This window comes from Tinamus guttatus, unplaced genomic scaffold, assembly GCF_059628265.1.
Source record: "Tinamus guttatus ecotype Peru unplaced genomic scaffold, ASM5962826v1 Tinamus_guttatus_pri_ptg000463l, whole genome shotgun sequence".
Classification (NCBI taxonomy): domain Eukaryota; kingdom Metazoa; phylum Chordata; class Aves; order Tinamiformes; family Tinamidae; genus Tinamus; species Tinamus guttatus.
In genome coordinates this window covers 639,430-661,047 of record NW_028288997.1, presented here as the reverse complement: position 1 = coordinate 661,047, position 21,618 = coordinate 639,430, and the positions used below count along the sequence as shown (strand labels likewise).

Sequence of the window (21,618 nt, the reverse complement as noted above, 5' to 3'; positions counted from 1 at the left end):
GCTTCGCTTTTTTTTTTTTCCAACTCATTTGTGCCCCCTTCATTTTCATTTAATTCTCTTAATTAAACCCTTTAACAGATTTTAATCACTTTTGGTTGAATAAAATAAGACATCATGCACATCTGTAACTAGGTTAGCTTGGCGAAGTTTGTTTTTGGTGGGGTTTCTTTGTTTTGGTTTGGTTTTAATTCGATCTGCTTGGTTTCGGGGGTGAATTCTTAAAGGCAAATTTTACTCTGTGCAAAACCGAACCAAGGGAGCACGGAGAGCCTGTAAAAATGCCTTTAAAAAAAACCTAGTCTGGCGTTCGGAGCTAAAATAAATAAATAAAGAGAAATAAAGCCACGGCATTCACACTGTCCTGACAACGGCCCTTCCACACTGAGCTGCTCTTTTCATTGCAGCGCTCCCCAAACAGCCCCGTCCCTCCGAGAAATTCATTTCCCCCCAGTTACCGCTAAGCGAAGCTGCCAAGCAAACGGCTACTGCGGGGTTAAGGGGGGAATTTTCCTCGTTTTTCCCCCAAGGTGGCCTGGGTTGGGAGCACCTCGCTGGCCTGGCCCGGGGCTCGGAGGACGCTGCCCAGCACCTTTCGTTACTGCAGATGTGCAGCTAGGCGGGGGCCTGGGTGAGAAACAGGGGTTTGTGCTTTTTTGTTCTCTTTTTTGTTCTTTCTTTCTTTTTTTTTTCTTTTTTTTTTTAATTTTACTTCCCCCAAAGATTCATTAAGGATTAGACACTGTTTGCGAAACGAAATAGGAAACCTCCAGGGCTGCAGAGAAGATAATACGACATAATAGGGAACAATAAATAAATTTTATAAAGGCAAGAAGGGACGGATGTGAGCCTTTCATTTTATTTTATTTTTTAATAATAAGCGAGAGGCGCCCGGGCTCGCTGCGGCCCACGTGGCCTCCCGGGGGGTCCCCCAGGTTTTGGTCACCACTTGGGGCAGATATCCCCGATGCCCTCGGGCACCACCGGTCTCAAGTCCCTAAAGCAGAGTTTCCACGGTGCCCAGAGCCCTGAGCAGCACCAAGACCTGCATCTCAGTGGGCGTTGGAAAGAAAATCCACTTGTTTCCCAAAGCACTAATCACCTTCAAGAGGTTGTCCTTATTTATTAATACCTGGTGTTAAAGCATTTCGCATTTATTCTCTCTTCCACAGCTGCAGAAGAACTAATTGCTGCGTGGCTGGTGCCTTACAGCGACAGAAGCGCTGAAAAAGGCCAAGGAAAATCCCCGCCTACCTGCACGGTCAGAGCTCCGTTTTCCTGTTTACTCTCCTTATACTTCCTCCTCATCTGCCACAGGGAGATTTTCTTTTCTTTAGGGGCTGGGGGGGAAGTCCGTTCTAAGCCTGTGACCCGTTCCGTGCTGTAAATTGGTAACCAGTGAGACCTCCCTATGTCTCACAGGAAGCTGGAGACTAACAACATGCAGGAAAGGAAAAATATATATAAATAAATAAAAATAACAATAAAATTCCCCAAAACACAACTCGGAGGAAACAGAATGTACTCCATGATGCAGATTGAAAGATAGAAAGGATATCTTGGGGATAGAGAGGATAGGGACAAGGGAGAGCAATGGGAAGGATCTGGGGGGATTTTAGCATGTCAGGAATCAAATCCAAGCCCTGCTGAACTGCCCTACTGAAGCCCCCAGCCCCAGTGCCAAGGCTGCTCGTGCACCTTGCCCTCCCTTTGCCCTCCCAACCACACGTGGCACTTGCCAGGCCGTGTAAAATGGTGCCACGTCAAATAAGAGCCGTGTGGCTCGCGCCCTCGGACTTGATTTTGGAGCGGAGCTGCCCTGGGACATCGCAAAAGAGGAATTCCGAGCGCGGACACGAGCGTGGGGGAGAGGGCTGAGTGGATGGATAGATGGACGCGCTTTGGAAATGTTGGTGCATGGAACGTATTTATTCAGGTTTATATTAAGAGTGGAGGACACTGCTTTTCTTGCCTAAGTTGTTAGTTGTGATACGAGGCGGTCACAGTTATTTCTTGCCGCCAGTGGAGATGAGAGGAGGCAGAAGCAGCAGGCCTCGCACTTGCTCTAATCCGGCCTGATAACAAACCTCTCCCTTCCGCGTCTCCTGATGCAGGGGAGCCAAAACGTCCCTAACTTGCCTTGTTCATGGCGCAAAACGCACGATTTCGCGTTTTAAGACCTTTCCATTTCATATCTTTATTATCAACCGGGAAACAGGAGTCCTGCTTCAACAAGCATGAAGCTACACAGCATAAAACAGCTCCAATGAGCAGGAGAGGCTCCCCAGGCTCCCCACACCCCGCTTCCCTCTCCGGATTTCTGTGTTTTCACACATTTGCAGAGCAGAGGTTTCTGCCTGTCGCTCAGGAGCGTTCGTTTGCTCCGTCAAACCTCTGCCTGGACAGGGAGAAGCTGGAAGCCTACACCACGATAGCAAAGATATTAGAAGCCACATGGAGCAGGACAGGAAAAACAGCCCGAGGAAGGAAAAGCAATCGCCGAAGTGTGCAAAAGGGGGACATTCTGCTTTGTGTAAAAGAGACGGACATGTGTCCACCAAATGTTGTCTCACCGTTAAAATCCCCGCTAAGGAGGGGGAAAAAAAGGCGCTTGTGACTGCTCCAAAGTCTAGCGAGCCCCCACCCGCCCCCCCCTCCGGGGTGCATCCGCTTTGAACTTTCTTTTTCTTTTTTAAGGCAAGGACGGGGAGGGGGGAAATAGATGTGAGTTGGTTCAGGTGCTGCAAAGCGCTCACCCTCCCTCCCCCTCGCCCCTTTTCTACTGCAGAAGTGAAGATTTTGGTTTCCCAAAGAAAAATCCACCGTTTTCCTGCAGTTTCCCCCCGAGCCCAGCGGTACCTACGCGGGCCGGTCCCCACCTAGAGCCACCTCGGGCTCATCGCTGCCTGCCCCCCGCTCCGAGCCCTTCTGTCTCTGCTCACTTGTTTGTTTTCCAAAGGGAAAGGCTGCTCCCTTTCCATGGCACACTTGGGAAAGGAGACGCGAATCGGCGAGAAGAGCTTTAGGTGAGAACAACGCTTGGAGGGTCCCTATGCAAACTGCAGCCGCCTGACTAAGTTTTAGGGATCGCTGGAGACATAACAGTGGGCATTCCGTGTCTCCATATGGGATAAACAAACTGCGGAAATCAGAGGACACTACTTAAATATATATATACATATATATAGATATAAAAGTCCTGGGGCAAATCATAATAATCATCATAATAAAAAAGGGTCTCTTCCCAGGCCAAAATAAAAGCAAAAGCGCACAAATTTCCTTGGCAGGCAGGTGAAAAACAATTAAAATCAAAAGGTGTCAGCAACCTGCAGGACGCAAAGCGATTGCAGTTAATTGAAATGCAAAGGGAGAGGCCGGATTTGTGACTAGTTGTGAGCAGTGATAAAAACCCCCAGACCCTCCAATACATGACAGAGATCCCTTCTGCATGGAAAAGGACAAATCTAAACTTTGCCTGCAGTGTTTGTCCCCGGCCAAGCCAGGACAACCCCGCGACCACAGTGAATCTGCCCAGATCTGCTGTTCCTCCCGTCCCCGCAAAGTTCACTTTGGGCCTCAAAATTGTGGCGGAAAACTGTTGAACCCCGGACTCTCGGGAGGGTAAGCGCCAGAAGCTCCTAAAAGTGAGAAATACAGCTCTGAAAGAGAGACAGACCCTCTTTCCTCCCCTCTCAGCCTTTAGCCATATCGCCCCCTGAAAACACTTTAAGCGGATAATATTTCAGAAGAACTTACTTTCAGGACTCCAGTCTATTGGTTCTCTGGACTGAAAACTGGACCCGCAAAACATGTTCCCCGCAATTGCAACGTTTATCTCATCTGGAAAAGTGCTCACCCATTGCTGCCCCTTACAAGCCAAACCAAGCAGTTAAAGTGTCACTTAACATTCTAGAGAATGTGAAATATATTGTACATTGTCAACTCCCCAAAACCATAAAACTAACTTTATGGACCTCACGTGACTTTTGAGAGCCAGTGAGGGGTATCTGTCTGAGGTCTGGGCGATTTTTACGATCTAACTTCTAGATAAAACCCTATCCATTTGACATCTAAATGTCATACCCACTTTTGGTATAGTTTGCTATTGGTAAAAAAATATCAAGGGAAGGCGAGCAAATGGTTTGGGATCTGACAGTCCACTTCACATTCCTCTCAAAATCACTTAAGAAGTACCTAAACAGTGGGAGATTAAGTTTGGTAAGTTTTAAGATCCAACTTTACTTGATACGAACAAAAAGCCTAAGCTGTATTGTAAGGATGTCAGTGGCGCTTTGCCAAATAGAGCGACTTTAAGCTGGAGTGTCTCGTGCCTTGTTAGAATCCCTAGGTAGCAAAATTGCAACATTTGCCATCTTTGATGATGTTAAATTATCTGCAGCGAAAATGCCTCGTTGTAGCAAGTATCAGTAGTTATCGAGCTGTAATCTGTTATTTACATGTAGAGCCAGAGACTCGGATGTGGCAGCAGTAAAGCACAATAAAATGGAGCGAGAGATGGAGGAGAGATTGCAGTTTAGCATAGAAATATATTATATATACATATAATAGACGTACACACATAGTTATGTGTAACGAGTTTTTTTGTGTGTGCAAACATAGAGATATGTATAAATACCTCTACCGCTTTATGAATGCGTGTGTGCGGATACATATGGCAATTCCTGGAGTGCGCGCAGATCCGCGGGAGAAGCTTTTATGCCGCGTTATTGCAACCTAAAGTAGTTTCAAGCAGTTTGATGCGATTTGGGGGGGAGTCTGTGTTATTTCCAGGCGGGGAGGCGCGAGCAGGAGCGGGACTGGGAGGGAGCCGCTTGCGCGGGGCTCCGCGGCACGTCCACGAGGTGCCCCGCGGCCGCGCAGCCTCCGCGCGCCTGGGCGCAGCGCAAGCCCCGCGGCTTGCGCAGTCCTCGGCGTTCGCGCGTGGCGCCGATTCCTCGCGCGAGTCCCGAAGCCGGCGGATAAAGTGCGAGCAGAGCCTTTGTGAGTAGGAGAAACGTTTATTTGACTTCGAGTAAAGCTACAAACAAATACAAAAAGCTTATTGGCAAAGTACTACCAGGCAGCTAGACATGACAGATGCCATTTTTACACATAACATTGCATTCACTCTGCCCACTACGAACTGGCTATTAGTCACATCAGAAATATTTGTAGTATTTACAAACATTAGAGCACTCTATTGTTGATCCAATTTTATACATTTTTTTTTCATAGTGAAGTTTACCCACGTCTAAGACGACGTCTCAGAAGTAGCCTGGGATTAGAAATCCTGGCCTGAAGTTTGAACTAAAACACAAACTGGACAATTTTAAGACAGAAAGATACAAGAGCTTTTTTTTTTTTTTTTTTTTTTTTGCCTTTTTTTTTAATATATATGTATTTTTTTTCTGCGACTGTAGTGCAGGAACCCCCGATTTTAGCTTAGGCAGAGAAGTCACCCAAAAGCAGTAAACTCAGGAAGGGAAAAAAAAACAACAAATAAACAGTCATATCTATCATCAATTTATAAATAAGTTATAACATTTAAAAGGCTCACATAAAACATGCTAGCTTTCCAAAAAGCACCAAGAGAGCACGGACACATACATTTATAAGAACAACAAGAGCATGTGAGCATCTGGAAATAAAATTTAATTAAAAATAATAAAAAAAAATCACGACATGAGTCCTGGGATAACGGTACCATACGCGTTGTTTTAGAATATCAACAACATGCCGAAAAGAAGGTGCCTCACTGTACAGTACTCGAAACTAAGATCTGCTGCTCTTTATTTATTTATTTAGGTATTTATTTATTGTTTCCTCTTCTCTCCTCGATATTCCTCCTCTATAATTTATGGCTGAAAGGCGCTGCCTGCAGAGGCTAAGCTCATGCTTTTCAGTTTATTATCCTTCTTCCATTTCATCCTCCTGTTTTGGAACCAGATTTTGATCTGCCTTTCGGAGAGGCAGAGAGCGTGAGCGATCTCTATTCTCCTCCTGCGGGTGAGATATCTATTGAAGTGGAATTCCTTTTCCAACTCCAGGGTCTGGTAGCGAGTGTATGCTGTCCTCGCCCTCTTACCGTCTGGTCCAGTCATGTCTGAATAACACGGACAACAGTGGGATTTTTTTTTTCTGTTTTCTTTGGTACGATATTCCCCTTGATGCTATTTATATATATATATATATATATATATATATATATATATATATATATATAAATCCCCATGCAAAATATTCACCCTCTTCTGCCCCTGGCTCCCTCTCTTGCTCGCACCCCACCCCCCCAGGCACGTGTAAAGCCCCCCACCCCCGGCCCCTGCAGAACCGACCCTGGCAGCTCAATAGTCCTAATTTAGCTGGAGACCCCGGGTCTTTAAATCTGTCCCTTTCGCCTCTGCCTGGCTGTCTGTGTGTTCGCGAGTGCAGCTGTTTGAACGCTGCTTTCTTTTCTTCGGGAGAAAAGGGGGGGTCTCGCTGCTCCCTATCTATCCCCCTGCAATTTTGCTTTTGCCACGAGCAGATTTTTAAGAATCCATCCGGCAAAATAGGAGTAGGAAAGGATGGGGAGCCCCATCTGTGCATAGAATGCCATTTTAACGGTCAATTCTTTCTTTTCCTCCCCCTCCCCTGAAACAGCCCCTTCCCCACAATTTTCAATTGCCTTCTCCCCCCACACACAGACAGCTGGAGTCTTAAACAAGCGCCCATTCCGCGGCAGAAATAGCGAAAGTAAAATAAAATCGCCCCCCTTCAGGCGCCAGAGGCAGCTCTCTGCTTTAAAGCAGCGGGCAGAGCAAGAAATACAAAGCAATAAATAGCTGGTCAAAGCGGCTGCCCCGAATAAAAGCAAGGGGAGAAATAAAGGGGGTGAAGGAGGGGGGAAGGGAGGGAAAAAAAAAAGAGGGGGGCGCGAAAATAAACAACAACAACGACAAGGAGCGAAAAAAAGAAGTAGCTGTACCATGGCTAATGTGAAGTTTCCTCATCCAAGGGAATATCTGAGGTGCCTGCCCTTCTGGTGCCGCGGTGGAGGTTGCGATGGGCTCTGCCTGCGCTCGGGGGATGCTGCTGCTTATTGGAGTGCCCTCGTCGGCTCCCGAGGACGCGCTGGTCTCGTCTAGTTCTGTGAAATTTGTGTTGGTGCTGCCAGAAGTAGCTTGCTCGGAGGGGGACGGGGCGGGCTTGCCTCCATGGCTCTCGCTGTTGGAGCAGGGCAGGGAGTCGGGAGAAGATAAGGAGCAGCTAGACGCCTGTCTAAACCTGCTCTCCTGAGCTGGAGAAGGGAAACCGCGGGAGCTCTCGCCCACAGCCCCAAAGTGACTAGAGGAGGCTGTGCGGTTGATGCTAAGGTCCATCCCATTGTAGTTGTAGCCATAAGAGCTGGAATGCATGGTGCTTGAATCTCTGTAAGAACCGTTCATGGAACTGCTGGTCCCATAATTTAGTAACTGATAGTCGGGGCCATTTGGGTAGCGCCCTGAGAACGAGTTTACAAAGTAAGAGCTCATTTGGGTTATTTTGGAGGGCTTGATTTGTGGCTCGTGGTCGTTATAACCCTGTGCTTGACGATTTATGATGTATTAATGAATTATAGCGATGCACTGTACTTCGTTTTTGCTATGTATGCGGCCAAATATGGGGGGAGGGTGGGGGGTGCGTTTGGGCATCACGTGCTTTTGTTGACCAGTCGTAAATTCTCACTGATGACCTCAAGAGGTAATTCATGCTCTATGGTTACAAATAATGACGCTCGCGGAGCCGCTCGGCCCGAGTCAGCGCGCGGCGCCCCGAGTCCCCGCGCGCGCCGCGCAGCCCGCGCGCGCCACCTTGGCGGAGCGCGCCACCTGCCGGCCGCGCCGCGGCGCAGCAGGCGCCCCCGCGCGCGCCTTCCCTGCGCTTTTCCTGCTTTTTCTTTTTTTCTCCCCCTTTTCCTCTCCGCGGTGCGGCCATCTCCGAGGTGTGGGGCTTCTTCGTCTTTCCCGTGTCCCACCGCCAGCTTCATCCCCATGGTGGCTTGTGCTTGAGATTCTCCTAGCCGCTTTACCGCGCGAGTTGAGCGGCGCGCAAAAGCGGCCGGTCGGGGCGGCTGTGCAGTGTCCGAGGGGAAGGCGAAGGCAGCGCGGGGCAGGCGGTGCTGCTGGGGGTGGTTGTTTCGTGCAGGTTTTGCCACGACTGCATGGAAATCTCGAGCTCCCTTAGCAGCTCTACAGTCACACCTTGAAATTCTGGAAGGGGAAGAAAAAAGAGGGAAAATAGGAAAATAAAAAGGAAAAGGAGGGAAAGTCCAGCCGTTGGAAGTGGTTGACAACGTTGCTCTTGAGATATTCATGTTGCTCAGTGTTTCTCGTCCTCTTTCAAGCGAGCATTGCGCTACATGATTTTTCCTTTCCAATTGCTAATCTGCAAGGAATATTTGGGAGCAAAAGCCCCTGAAAAGCGAACAAGCATTGTGAGATAACCGCACTTTGTTAAGCATTACTTTTTCTTTCCTTTTCTGTCTCTCTTTTTTATTATTATTTTATTTCTTTTTTTTCCCAAGGCAGTTTAGGAATTTCATATGGTTGTCTGCAACTCATTGGAAATTATGCGCCATATTGAAAGTGACATATAATTATAATAATTACGGGCAATGAAAAGCGTGGCAATAATAGTAAATGTCCTACAGCTGTGAAGCTTCTGCATGAATTGATTTTAAAAGTGACTGACATTAAACCAGCTTGTGGCATGGGGGAATGCATTCATACATAGGTATTTCTGGTGGGTAGCGAGAAAAGGGAATTGAAGTGAAGAGATACTTCGTCGCAGCGATTTCCCCCCTTGAAGCTCCACATAGTGGTATCCGAGTTAGGCTGAGCTAGTCGCTTGCTTTGATTCTTAAATCCCCAGCAGAAAAAGCACTTCCTTTCGTTTAATTCCACAAACCAGACAATCTTTGCTCTGTGCAGGCACGAGATTCCTCTTTGGTACAGAACAGAAGCAGCATCCATCCCATCCCAGGCAAAAGCGGACTGTCAGAAGGAGCCATTTCAAGTGCTTGAAGTGAAAATAAAATCTAATATTCTGAAACAGTCTATTGGGTTAATTAGGGCTTTTTCTTTCTTTCTTTTTTCTTTTTTTTTAATTAAAAAAAAAAAAAAACAAAATGCTCGGTGCTGAGAAGCTACTCATTTTGCAGGGAAGATTGCCTTGAAATCTGGATTTTTTTGCAGTACACTTCACTTTGATTTGGGGATATTAAGTAAGGGACCAGATGTTTGAAAGATGCTAGGCAAATGTTAGGTATCTTCCGCAGATAAATGCGAGCATATTTTTGCCAGTTTCCTTGATTTATTATGTATACGAAAAGCATTTCATCATAACTCTTTGTACTGTAACAATAAAAAAGAACGATACTAAAGCAGAATGTCAGCGAGGAAATACTATTGGTGAAAGGTCTTCCATTTCAGATTAGACAAAAAGAAGGAAAACCAGATTTATCTCTGCACTGTAACTTCCGTATGCTCGGACTTGCTTGTCCTTGCAGATTAGCAGATAGTGCCATAAAGAGAGGGGCTATTCTCTCTTTGCAGCTCTCTGCTCCTTAAGAACGGCAAATTTCTCTGGAAAAGGGAAATATAGCAATAATGACAGGGGGGTTTCATGAGCTCGAAGACTGTTTTTATTAGAGAATTCCATGTTCATACCTAAGACAAACTTCAAACACAACACGTACAAAAAATAAAATATAACTTTTTTGTTGCTGTTGCTTTTGCATCCTTTTAGGTAGTACTTGCTCTTTCAGTAGATTTTCTCAAAAAATAATAACAAAAAGGAAAACTAATTACAAAGACCCCAGGGCTTGATTAATTTACCAAAGGAAAACAAACATTTTTAAAAAAGGAAAAAAATGAAAAAGATCTATGCCAACCGTGCATGAAACAATTTTACAAAAATAAGACAATAAACACCCCAAATGACATATATTGCAGCACTTCCATTAAATACAAGAGTTAGCAGATTACTAACAGTGACACCAAGGGTAGAAACGCGGGTAGACGTCTCTTTTTTTTTTCTTTCCCTTTCTTCCCCGCCCCCCTCTTTTTCTGTATCTTTACTTATGTGTTTTTTTTTTTTCTGTAATTGGGGGGAGGGGAGGAAGATCTAGGAAGAAAAAAAAAATCGCAACTAGAAGCCTGGTATTTTTTTCTTTTTCTGGACATGACAGAATTACTGGAAACACGAGTCCATGGCATTGGTGGCGCAAACTTTCTAGCGTGGCCGTGGCAGCAGAGGGCTTGTCCCACCAGTGTGCACGTCCCCGCAGCGGCCCCGCGCCATCCCACAGCTCACACACACTCACTCACTCTTTTTTTCTGCTTTTTGTGTGTGTGTTTTGCTTTGTGTTTAAATACTACTTTCACTCGGCCGTTTTCTCCTCCTCCTCCTCCGCGCTGAGCTGTGCGGAGTTGAGCAGTTTGTTCTCCTTTTTCCACTTCATGCGCCGGTTCTGGAACCAGATCTTGATCTGGCGCTCGGTGAGGCAGAGCGAGTGCGCGATCTCGATGCGGCGCCGCCGGGTCAGGTAGCGGTTGAAGTGAAACTCCTTCTCCAGCTCCAGCGTCTGGTAGCGGGTGTAGGTCTGGCGGCCTCGGCGGCCGCTGGGCCCGAACGATGAACCTGGGACACCCGCAGAATGAAAGGAAATAAAATAAAGGGGGAAAAAAGGGAATGAAAAATAGAGAGGGAAGGGATGGGGTGAGGGGATCCCGGTGGTTATTGGAGGCGCGGGGATCTACGCGCTCGCTGCCTTGGCTCCCCCCCACACGCCTCCCCCTCCTGCCCTGAGAAGCCGGAGACGGCGAAAAACCCCGCGGGCCCCTTGGCGAGGGCGGCTCCGCGGGCCGCCCCGGCGCAGGCTCCGCGCAGGCTCCGCGCCGAGCTCGGCCGAGCTTGTAGCCGGGCTGCGAGACAGGCCGAGGTCTATCTTATTGCAGCATGAAAAATCGCAAGGTGTTCTCTCCCCCAGCCCCCCCTTGCTATTTTCCACCCTACCGGCAACTATAATAGATCTGAGCATTTAAGCAATAATGAAGTGAATCGATCTGCCCAAACTCTGCATTAAAGAGGACACAACACTTTATGTCCCTGAGCTAATGGACATCAATTTGGAACTTAAAAGGCAACAAATGCATCTAAACATGGGAAAGGGGATGGCGAGACACTATTTTTTCTCTCTTTCTTTTTTTTTCTTCTCTTTTTTTTTCCCTGATTGAGGAAACAGCACTTAAAGAAGTAATATATCATCAGGGGAAAAAAAATCTCCTCAGGCAGACTTTTCATTATGTGCGGGTTTCATTAAAAATGTAACTCTCCCCTTTCAAATATTTAAACACTTTTATATTATTTAACTGCGGAGCGGGCAGCTAGCGAGAGATGGATTTGCGGGTGGGTGTGGAAACGTGCGCGTGTAAAGTCATCCAGATCTGGGCTAGGGGAGAGTTCCCTGTGCATGTAGGGGGAAGACAGAGATAAATCGTTGCTACTGAGTGACATGCAAACTGGAATATGCAAAAAAAAGGACGGGGGGGTGCTGTATTCGGGTTTAAATATGGAGTAAATCTTGGGTTTTTTTTTTTTTTTTGGTGGAGGGGATTATGAAGGGGAGAAACGGGCTAACGGGCTCAGGGGGAACTGCTCCAGCGCCTGAAGTTTCGGTGCGTGTTGGGAGCCGCTCGCCGCCTCTCGCCGTGCCCAACTTCCCCGCTGCAAGTTTGGTCTCTAACGTCCTGCTCCGCGCGCGCGCTCGCTCCCTCTGGCGCGAACAAATAAGAAAGGGGGGGAGGAGATTGATTTATTTATTTCTGTAAAAGAGTAAACTCACTATTGCAAGAGTTCATCCGCTGCATCCAGGGGTAAACCGGTGCGGAACACTTTTGCTCCTCGCTCTCTCCGAACACACTTTTGCTCTGCGCGCAGTCCGACTTGCGCGGCTCGGGGGCGAAGGGCACCTCGTCCAGGTTGGAGGGCGCGCACGCAGGGTCCTTGTCGCGGAAAAACCCGCCGGCCCCATAGTCACAGGCGGAGCCGCGGCCGTAGGCTCCGTTGCCTTGCTGGTAGTAGGCGGAGGACGCATAGCCCTTCTCCTGCACGCCCGTGCCGCCGTAGGTGCTGGGATAGTGCCTCAAAGGATCCGCATAGCCCGAGGGATATAACGGGATCTGTCCCAGGAAGGGCTCCTGCCCCGCCGCCAGACTCACCGGGAAGGTCGAGTTGACAAAATAAGAACTCATTGGAAGGAGCCTGCCGTCCTTTCCAGGCTTTATGATTTGTTGTGTTTTATAGTCCAAGTGGTTTAGCTATTAGTAGTATATCGGAGATTGGGTTTTAGCTGAAGGGAGATGGCGTGGTGCCAGCGAGGGACACAAGGAAATACAACCATCTGATCAGGGGCTGACCAATAGCAGGCGCCTGAGGTTGCAAAATAGCACCCATGAGGAGCTGAGATTGCACCAGGGACCCCAAGAACAAACCTTCCACCCCCTTTTCTCCCTCCCTTCTAAACAACAGAAAGGCACCCCCTTAACCAAATACATTATATCTGCGGCAAGAAACATTCTCGGCGCGCTTGGCGCTTCGTAAATAAATAAATAAACGCCCCCCCGCCCCCCATGGGGGGTGTGAGAGCCTGGTGTGTGCGCGCATATGTATTTACACACATGTAATATATACAAATACCTGGGACAAGTGGGAGAAAAGTTAATTATTTTCATTAGAAAAACTTTAACCCCTGGTGTTTGCAAATCATTCCCAAATGATAATTTTCTACAGTAGAAAAAAACTTTTCTCTTTTTTTTTGTGTGTGTGTGAACTTCTGCAAAGAGCAGATCCCGTTGATTTGATTAACATTGAATTACTATAGGAGAAGAAATCGTTTTGGACAATTTATTTTTGTTCATGTTTATCTAATTACCATAGATTACCATTCTCTTTTAAAGAAAGCGGCACCTCCTTAAACCAACCATTCGCATTTAATTTACGTTATCTTTTTCCCACTTTTTTTTTTTTTTTTTTTTTTTTTGCAAAAGCTACATATCCGGAAGATAAATGGAAAATCGAAGCATTTCCTTTATCCTTTGCTAAATCCCGATCTGCTCTGGAGTCATGTACCGCATTGTGCCCTCTTGCGTTTTTTTGTTAATACCAAATCTATCCCCGACCTTTTATGGCCAAAAGGAAGCCTTGGGTTACGGTCAAGAGCTGAGTTTATTGATTGGTACCGATCGAGATTTGTTTAAGAGAGCAGAGCTTGTCGCCTGCTGGCTCTGCGCCTGGAAGGTGCGCAGGGATCCTGCGGGTTTGAGCCCCTTCCCTCCCGGACCCCTGCCCCGCTTATTTTTTTTCCCAAAGTTAACGCGCTGCAAGGCATAAGCTCGGAAGTCTCGAGCAATTTCCCTCCATCCTAGAGCTGCCTTTGGGGCTGGGGTCTCGCTCGGTTCTGCCCGTCTTTCCCAGCGAGGGATGCGCTCTTCGCTACCTGGTGCGTTCCCCTCAAATCCAAATCAAAACCAGGAAACTCCATTTAACATTCACATTTTGCAAAGGATTTGCTTCCTGGCCGGTTTTGTTGCCATCTGTCTTTTGGGTTTTATACGCAATGAAATGACACGCCGTGTAATGTACGCTCTGAATCTGCGACAGAGTGTGCTACAAATCTAGAATTACATATATTACATAGCCACTGTGGAGCTGCCAATGCGGTTCTCTCTGACGGAGCTCTAAGTATCTACGAAACTGGTATCTTATTACGGCCTAATTTATTTTAAACATCGTGTTTACAGCAGCACAGCCAAGATTGTTTCATGCCACGGCTGCAATGAACATTTCGACTGAAATGTAATCCTTATAATTCAAGGAAATAACACGTAAAGGAAGTAGTTTTCCATCCTCCACCCCCTCTTTGACTGATATCTCTAATATTTGTTCTTGCAGAGTTTCCCTTTGTGTATGGAATGGACCCAAACTTACGCAGATCAGCTTTATCGGTATGCAAGAACAACATGTGAGACTGAAAGAGAATGGGGACTGTAAAAGAAAAAGAAGGAAAGCGAGAAAGAAACAAAAAGAGGAATCCGGAGTTCCCTGCTTTGCAGGAGCCGAACAGCTCGTATATTTGATTACCGAGTTACGCAATTTTTATAGCACCACAAAACCCAGCGATTATCTGGCATGATCAGCTCGGCATGCAAATTTTGGGCTAAGAAATTGGAGGTCCTGATCAATCAATGTGTGAGTACAACCACTGCAAAAGTTTCCTATCATATTTGCTCTCTGGTCTGATTATTACTCTAAAACTAATCCCTCGAAATACTGCGAAAAATATAGTCGCCCCTATTCAATCTTCCCCGAGGTAAAATATTTTTTATTCTAGTACCTTTGCAGACAAAGATGGCTTTTTTTTTTTTTTGCCGAGTTGGCTGTGGACATTTGTTAAGAAAATAAAGCTCACTAATTGACCCTGGCTGCTCGCTAATTGCTTATTGCCGGTATTTTAGAGACGCTGTAGATAAAACCAATATGTCTTTACTCTTAGAAGCAGGGAAAGCTTCGCGTGGCCATATAGGTGGTTTTGAAATATATATTTCGGGGTGAGAGGAGCAGAAAACTTGGGCCCCAACGTGGCAAAAACGCCTGTCACCGAGTTCATCTTCCTGAGGGCCAGGCCCACCGTCTAATAGGCTTGCCACCTATAATCCATGTAAATACCAGCAAAGGTCTTAAATCGCACTAAATCTCCGAGAACTACACGGTTAGCAGAGAGGTGGCTTCTATTTCCATTTTAATAGCTTGGTTAAAAAAAAAAAAAAAAGAATTAAGAGGAGCCTTGTTATTATTATAGCTGTTTAACAGACGCTATCCTGCCTTCCCTGCTAAAGCCCCAAGGAAAAGCTGAGCCTGATTTTGCGAATATATTTTCTTTGGACGCCTCTAGCGCCAGCCAAGACGAGGAGGGACCGAGCCCAAGCTGGCGGCTGAAGCAGCGAGTCTGGACCGGAGCCCTTAAGTTAGACCCGGCCGTGACCGTACCCAGCACCATATCTTTACTCTGGCTTTGGTCTCATCTACCTTAAATTAGTACCAGCGTTTGACAGAGGAGCGATGAACCGGGACAGTTGGGAGAGACATCAGAAGGTGGAATAACACGTTTCATTTTATCCCGGGAATCCGGCTTTCCCCTCCTGACTGACATCGCTCAACCGGCAGGGCATAAATAACGGTAAAGAGACGTAGTAACAGTATGAACATAGCAGCTCTCTGCTGGGGAAGGCTTCACTTTTTGTCACTTTGCTTTTTCTGGCTTGCAAACGCCCACCCCACAAAGCAGAGCCAGGCAGATAGATGAGGGGATTAAAACAACACCTAAATATTTCGAAATGCAAACAGAACAGAGCATAGCTTGTGCAAAAGCTGATCCGGCTGAGGAACTTGGTAGAAAGTTCAGTGCAGTTGCTTCCAATAAAAAATGAAACTCTTTTTTCATGTGGAGCTGGAATTCCCGATGCTTCTGAAGTGAGAACACAGCGGGGGGTTCCCTGCCAAGGGAATTATTGCAGCCATAAACTCAAGCAAACACCACGAAAACACTTGAAAAAAGCCCTTGTTCCTGGAGTCAAACATAGAAAGCCATTGGCGGCAGAGAAGCTTCCCTCATGCGCACCCGAAAACACATCGGAAAAGGGGAAAAGGAGCCCAGCAGAAGCTGCAGTCGTGGCGTGTTTAAAACAATGATCTTGAAGGTGCAAAAATATCCGCGCTCTCTGCCCATAACCGCTTGAAACTTAATTTCCAGCAATTTTAGTTTAATTTACCTGACTTCCCGTGCAGTGCATAATAACCTTGTTAATGGCATCTTTGAAAAGAAGCAATAATAACCTGCCATTGTTCCATTAAAGAGTGCAGCTAATTATTAACCAAAAAAAAAAAGAAAAAAAAGAGGGGAGGGGGGAGGAGGAGAGAGCATGGTGGATAAGGATATTGGAGGAGTCAAAATGCATCCAGGACCGCACGATTTCCGCGAAAGCAAATCCAAAGACCAAGGGAAGGGGGAAGAGCACTGCTGGTGAAATTAATATCGGGTCAACAGAGAGAGGGAAAGCAAAAATGCAAACACGTCTCGTACAATTCGGAAGGCGATTGCTGCAGGGTGTTGGGAATTGGGACGTCGAACAAGTTAATCATGGCTGTTGCTGGTCAAAAGAAGAGAAACTTTTTACCACCCTCTTTTTTTTAACATAGTCACTGGACATCTCAGTTTCCTAGAGAAAATGTCACTAGTCTAGACGTAAACAGTTGCCAGGAAACTGCGTGGTAGAAGGAGAAAACGAGAGGGAGCGGGAGAGAGAGAGAGGAGAGACCTTTTAAAATAACAGACGCGCATTGTCCCTTCAAAGCCTACAGTAACTTTAAAGTGATTCGTCGTCTGCCTTTACTCTCGGTTCCCTTCCCCGGCAACCACCTCAATTTTGTGTACACGACTTGACATATCTTTTCCAGATCCCACCGCTCCAAGCAATAAATAAATAAAAGCGCCTCTGCTTTCTATGATGAGCTCAAGCCCCGCCTCGCCTGCGCCTCGCACCGCAGTTTTTGCACCGCACAAACCCCCGCCTGCGATGCCACATAACAACCCGGGTCCTTTCCGCGCTGCGGAGGGGGCTGCAAGCCCCAGCGCGGGTGCGCGGGGCGATATCGATGCGCACATGGCCGCGGAACGGGCGCGCAACTGTGCGCGAGGAGCGCTATTCGCGCACGCAGCGCACCCAACGGCGACGCGGGGAGGCACCCGCAGCCCCGGTCCCGCACCCCCCGGCTCTGCAGCGAGCTGAAAACAGCCAAAATAAACCCAAACCCAGGGTGCAATAACCCCCCACGGGCACCGCAGCGAGTGGGCTCCGCCGGCCGCTTCCCGCGATGTGCGCGGCGGGTACCGGGCCCCGCCGCTGCCCCGCGCAGGGGGAACCGGGGCCCACCGAAGCCGACCCGGGGCCACCGCGGGCCCCGGCGGCCGCAGCCCCCCGGGAGCCGCCGCCCGCCGCCGCCGACGGTAGATGGCAGCAGACGGCGGGGAATGGGCGAGCCCCGCGCGGCGGCGCCTCCGGGGGGCTTCGCTTTGATTTCATTGTGCATTTCCCCCCTCCTTTTTTTTTTTCTTCCCCTTCCTCCAAAGCCGGCGGGGGGAGCCCTGCGGCGGCACCGGGCCCTTCCCCGCGGCACACGGGCGGCCCGGACGCCCTCGGGAGACCGGTCCGAAATGGTTAAAAAGACCCGCAGGCGCTTCCACAAGTGGTTGCCTGTGCGGGGTGTGGGGGAAGCCACAGCAATCCCTTCTGCACCCGCTTTGCTTTAATCCTTTTTATTTTGTAACTTAATCAGAAAAATATTTTTCCCCCTCGTAAAACAAAAATACAACGAGCGCAGATACTTAGGGAAAAGAGAGAAAGGCATTTGAAACGCAATATTTCTGTGTGCGTGTGATTTATGAAAAAAATATATATAATAAGATTATTGGAGAAATAGCTCTTAAAATAATGACTTTAGGTTTATTATTTCCACAACTTGAGATCATTCACTCTCGCCCGCACTATATTCCGGAACAGCACGGCTAGGTGAGATAAATCGTCATGTCATATAATGGTTTATGCTTAAGTAATGAATCGCTTCTTACTCAATCCCGCTTCACACACACAGGCTCTTACATTATCCTATTTAAAAATCACCTCGTAACAGTAGCAATTAGTACTATATTTCAACATTTCGAAATATATATGAAATGTAATATAAACACATTCAAAATGACGGGCATCGCTGGACAAATTTTTCCTTAAAACCCAAGGCAAACGTTAGGTGATCGGATATGAAAAGGAGAAGCAACCGGCGGGGTATTTGTACGTAACCTGCTCCCAAGCTCCGCAAAGGGCTGACTCGACGCGGGGCTGAAACCCCAGGCGCTATTCCGGGTTGAGAAGCCGGAAAGGCCCCTTAACACTGCAGAACGCAATTAACTACAAGGAGGTTTATTGCATCGCAACGTCAGCTTCATTGGGGAGTTTCACGAGGAAAAAAAAAAAAAAAAAAAAAAAAAACAATGAGAGCTTTGCGCTATGGGTTGGCTTCACTCATTATCTTTTTTTTTTTCCCGCTCTTTTCTTTTTTTCCCTTATTTTCCCCCCTAATTTCCAGAGCCTTATTCTCGAGGACTGCCGCGAACTGCCCTCTTTGAAGAAACCACCCACGTAATAACGACCCTGGAGAGCAGCGCAAAACCCCGCCGGCTGCCGCGCCAACTTCGCCAAATTGCTGGGCTCGCCCGAAGACAGGCGAACTGGCAAGAGAATCTGCGAGGGGAAAAAAATAAAACACGACAACTACCCACAAAGGGCTTGGTATTTTTTTGAGGCAGTGTCTAAAAGCCTCCTTCACCGAGCTACTGCAAAATCCTTCATTCCAAGCCTACTATCTCCAGGTGACCTTACAGGCTTTATATTTCTTTTTTATTCTGTTATATTTCCTTTTTCTTTAATTATATTTCTTTTCTTTCCTTCTCTCTTTCTTTTCCTTCCCTTTCTATTTTCTTTTTCTTTCTTTCTTTCTTTCTTTCTTTCTTTCTTTCTTTCTTTCTTTCTTTCTTTCTTTCTTTCTTTCTTTCTTTCTTTCTTTCTTTCTTTCTTTCTTTCTTTCTTTCTTTCTTTCTTTCTTTATCTTAGTCTTTATTTTAATCTTTTATTTCAATTTTAATTTCCTCTCCTTTATATTTCCTTCCCTTTCTTTTCTTTCCTTTCTCTCCTCGTTTCTCCACTTCTCGCCCTATGCCACACTTCTGGGGAAACGTTTCATTTAAACAGATCTTAGCTTCCCCGATATCCCTGATTTCTTACAGTGTCTCCTTATCACCCCTCATTTTCTTTCTATACTACAGAGGGAAGAGGGAGATGGGGAATGAAACAGAAAAGGCAGTTTGACAAATGCATTTTCGCAATTAAAATTAAATGAAGAGAAACAGATATTATTCCCTTACCTTTTGACGTCCATTTCTCTGGTATATGTAAAGTATATAGGGAGAGAGAGACAGCGTTTGCTTATCTGTTTGCTGACAAATATTGTCCCAACCTGATAGCCGTCGATTGCCTCTCTGACTTGTGATAGCTTCTTGCATTTCTGTCATTTGCATAGAAAATGGAGTAACTTCCCTCTTTGAAAAATGATAGCCTCCACTCGGTCCAGAATTTCCACTTCCCCTCCATTACCACTGAGATTCCAAATCAGCAGGCAAATTAACCCAGGAATTGAAAAAAAAAAAAATCATATAACTCTTTTTGTATGTGAGTGTGTGTATGTGTGTGTATCTGTGTGTGTGCGCATAGGCTTCCCCCCTCCCCTCTCCCCTGTTTTAGCCCTACCGAGCTTATACACAAAAGTAAAAAAATGTAAAGAGGCGAGAGCCCTATAGAGGACACTGATCCGACCCAAGGTGCAGCGGACAGAAGAATGGTGCAATATAACCACATGGGAAATAATAAAAAGTTCATGTTCACGGTTAGCAGTCCACATGACCGGCTCTGGCCAATCCCAGAACCCAGCCACTCATAAAGTTCTATCACAAAGTTGTAAATTTTCATAAAACAACAAGGAATTTATTGCATTTCTTCATGACCGGTTTAACAGCAGTCTTTTTCTTAGCCGCCATCTTTTTTTTAACAAAAATAAAAGAATATGAAAGGAGTTTCAGGGATTTTTCCCCCATGGTTGCATATGAAGGAGCTAGAAATAATCAAATATTACCTTATACATTAAGCTGTGAACAATAATACCCCCTCACCCACCGCATAGAGAATTTGGGGGTGACGTTGGCTTTTAAGTGGGTAAGACGGTGGGGTTCGGGTGGGGTCTTGATGTGATTTTGGGTTCTTTCACGGCAATCTGGGCATCTTTCCTCTGCAAGGGGGGAAGCCGCACTTGCGGCTCCCAGGAAAGAAAATGAGGCGGATAAAGGTGTATTGCGAGCGGGGCCGTGTGCGGGCAGAGCCGCTGGCTGCGCCCCCGAGTGTCCCCTCCCTCCCCCGCTATAGCGCTGGCTCCGCCGGCGGAGGGACCCCGGCGGGGAGGGGGGGTCCCCCCGCCGCTAAGCGCTGCCCTTCGCTTTATAGAGGCTTGCTTTGCCCCCGGCAACCCCCCACTTTTAAAAATAATCATTTATTTATTCCTTTCGGATGCCTCCTTTTCCCTGGCCGCAGGGGGCTGTGCGGGGGCAGCCACCCGGGCCGGGGCAGCGCGGAAGCGCAGGGACGGGGGAAATTTCTGGATTTTTTTCCCCTTCCTTTTCCCTCGCTATGCGCAGGGCGCTGCTGCAAAGACATTGCTTGCACATAAAGGAAAAAAAAAAAAAAAGGAAGAATTTCCCTTCTCAGCAAGTGGGATTTCAGTGCTCTAAAGCCATAAGCGCTCCTGCCTTCAATAACAGGCTCGCCGTAATTAGTTATATCCAGGAGGTTGCGTGAGCCCGAGTTATGGATATGGGCGCGCAGATGCTTGACGTGGTATCTCCTTCACGCGGGGACCTGCTGAAGGATGCCCTGCTCCTCTTCCTCCACACGTGAAATTATCTGCGGTCGCGGGTGGCGGAAAGACAGAGAGACAGAGCGGGAGGAAGGCAAGGAGGTGGAAAGCTGCCATTTCCAAGCCAGAATTACCTCCAAGCGCTCTTTCATTTCTCTTTAATTATGATTTTTGGGTTCGTTTTTGCTCACGCAGTGCGGAGTAGATTGCTCGGAGCCTCTGCTGGAGGAGCCCTCGTCCTCGCTGCGCGCCCGCGCAATGTAAATAAACCAGGAGTGCGGAGGGGGAGACGAGGCCGCTCCCCGCACCGGGCCCGCTTTCCGTGCAGCAGTGCCGGTTTCACCGGCCTTTAATGGCTTTCATTTATTTTATGTGTGCTTTGCTGCTCAACGTTATTCGGCGCTAATGAAATAATTACAGTCGGCAGTAAAGTAATTGAAGGGCAGAGGGAGAAGCTCCAAAAATTAAACCTGCAGCAAAACATCCCATCTTGCTGCAAATTGTTACAAGCGCAAGCGAATTAAAAGATGTGCAGAAAGCCGATTCAAGCTGTTTCTGGCCTCTTTGCGCTCCCCCCCTCCTTTTTTTTTTTCTTTTTTTTTTTTTAAACCCTCTTACCTACTGCTGTAGCAGTCATGGCGCAGTCACAGAGAGAAAGGAGAAGGAATCCCCGTTTCTAGAATCCCCAATATGGCTTATACTTTGGTGTATTCACCAGATCTATCAAAAGGGCACTTAAGGTTGAAGCCAGTGGCTAGAGAAAAAAAAAAAAGACTTTCACAGTGATACATCGGGGCTTATTTTATTATAAAATGGTCTTTAATGTGTGTGTATATATATATATATGAAACCTATTTTAAGAGGAGGGGAAAGAACGCAACTCATATAATCGGAGATTTTCTTTTTTATTTCGAAGAATAATAATCACAGACGGGGAAAAAAAGCAACGCTGCGGCATTAAATAATTTGCTACTTCGATATACAACATTTTACGTAGCACAATATTAATTCTTTTTTCTTTTTCCC

At 46.9% G+C, this 21,618-nt stretch overlaps 2 protein-coding genes and 2 long non-coding RNA genes across 4 annotated transcripts; 2 read left to right on the top strand and 2 right to left on the bottom strand.

The window, feature by feature from the left end:
* Nucleotides 1–1,203: 1,203 nt before the first annotated feature.
* Nucleotides 1,204–14,074, top strand: LOC104567052 (uncharacterized). Its single transcript, XR_015913825.1, has 2 exons — nt 1,204–1,258; nt 13,972–14,074. It is a non-coding gene; the product is annotated as an uncharacterized LOC104567052 (long non-coding RNA).
* On the bottom strand, nt 4,996–7,842 carry HOXB5 (homeobox B5). The gene is made up of 2 exons (XM_010213854.2): nt 6,965–7,842; nt 4,996–6,100 (listed from the first exon to the last, which is right to left on the bottom strand). The coding sequence occupies exons 1-2, from the start codon at nt 7,509–7,511 to the stop codon at nt 5,853–5,855; spliced, it is 795 nt and encodes a 264-aa protein (XP_010212156.1). The 5' UTR covers nt 7,512–7,842; the 3' UTR covers nt 4,996–5,852.
* Nucleotides 10,360–19,618, bottom strand: HOXB6 (homeobox B6). Its single transcript, XM_088532660.1, has 3 exons — nt 19,055–19,618; nt 11,864–12,450; nt 10,360–10,659 (listed from the first exon to the last, which is right to left on the bottom strand). The coding sequence occupies exons 2-3, from the start codon at nt 12,270–12,272 to the stop codon at nt 10,400–10,402; spliced, it is 669 nt and encodes a 222-aa protein (XP_088388786.1). The 5' UTR covers nt 12,273–12,450; nt 19,055–19,618; the 3' UTR covers nt 10,360–10,399.
* Nucleotides 14,189–15,623, top strand: LOC148593048 (uncharacterized). Its single transcript, XR_015913824.1, has 2 exons — nt 14,189–14,268; nt 15,527–15,623. It is a non-coding gene; the product is annotated as an uncharacterized LOC148593048 (long non-coding RNA).
* Nucleotides 19,619–21,618: the final 2,000 nt, after the last annotated feature.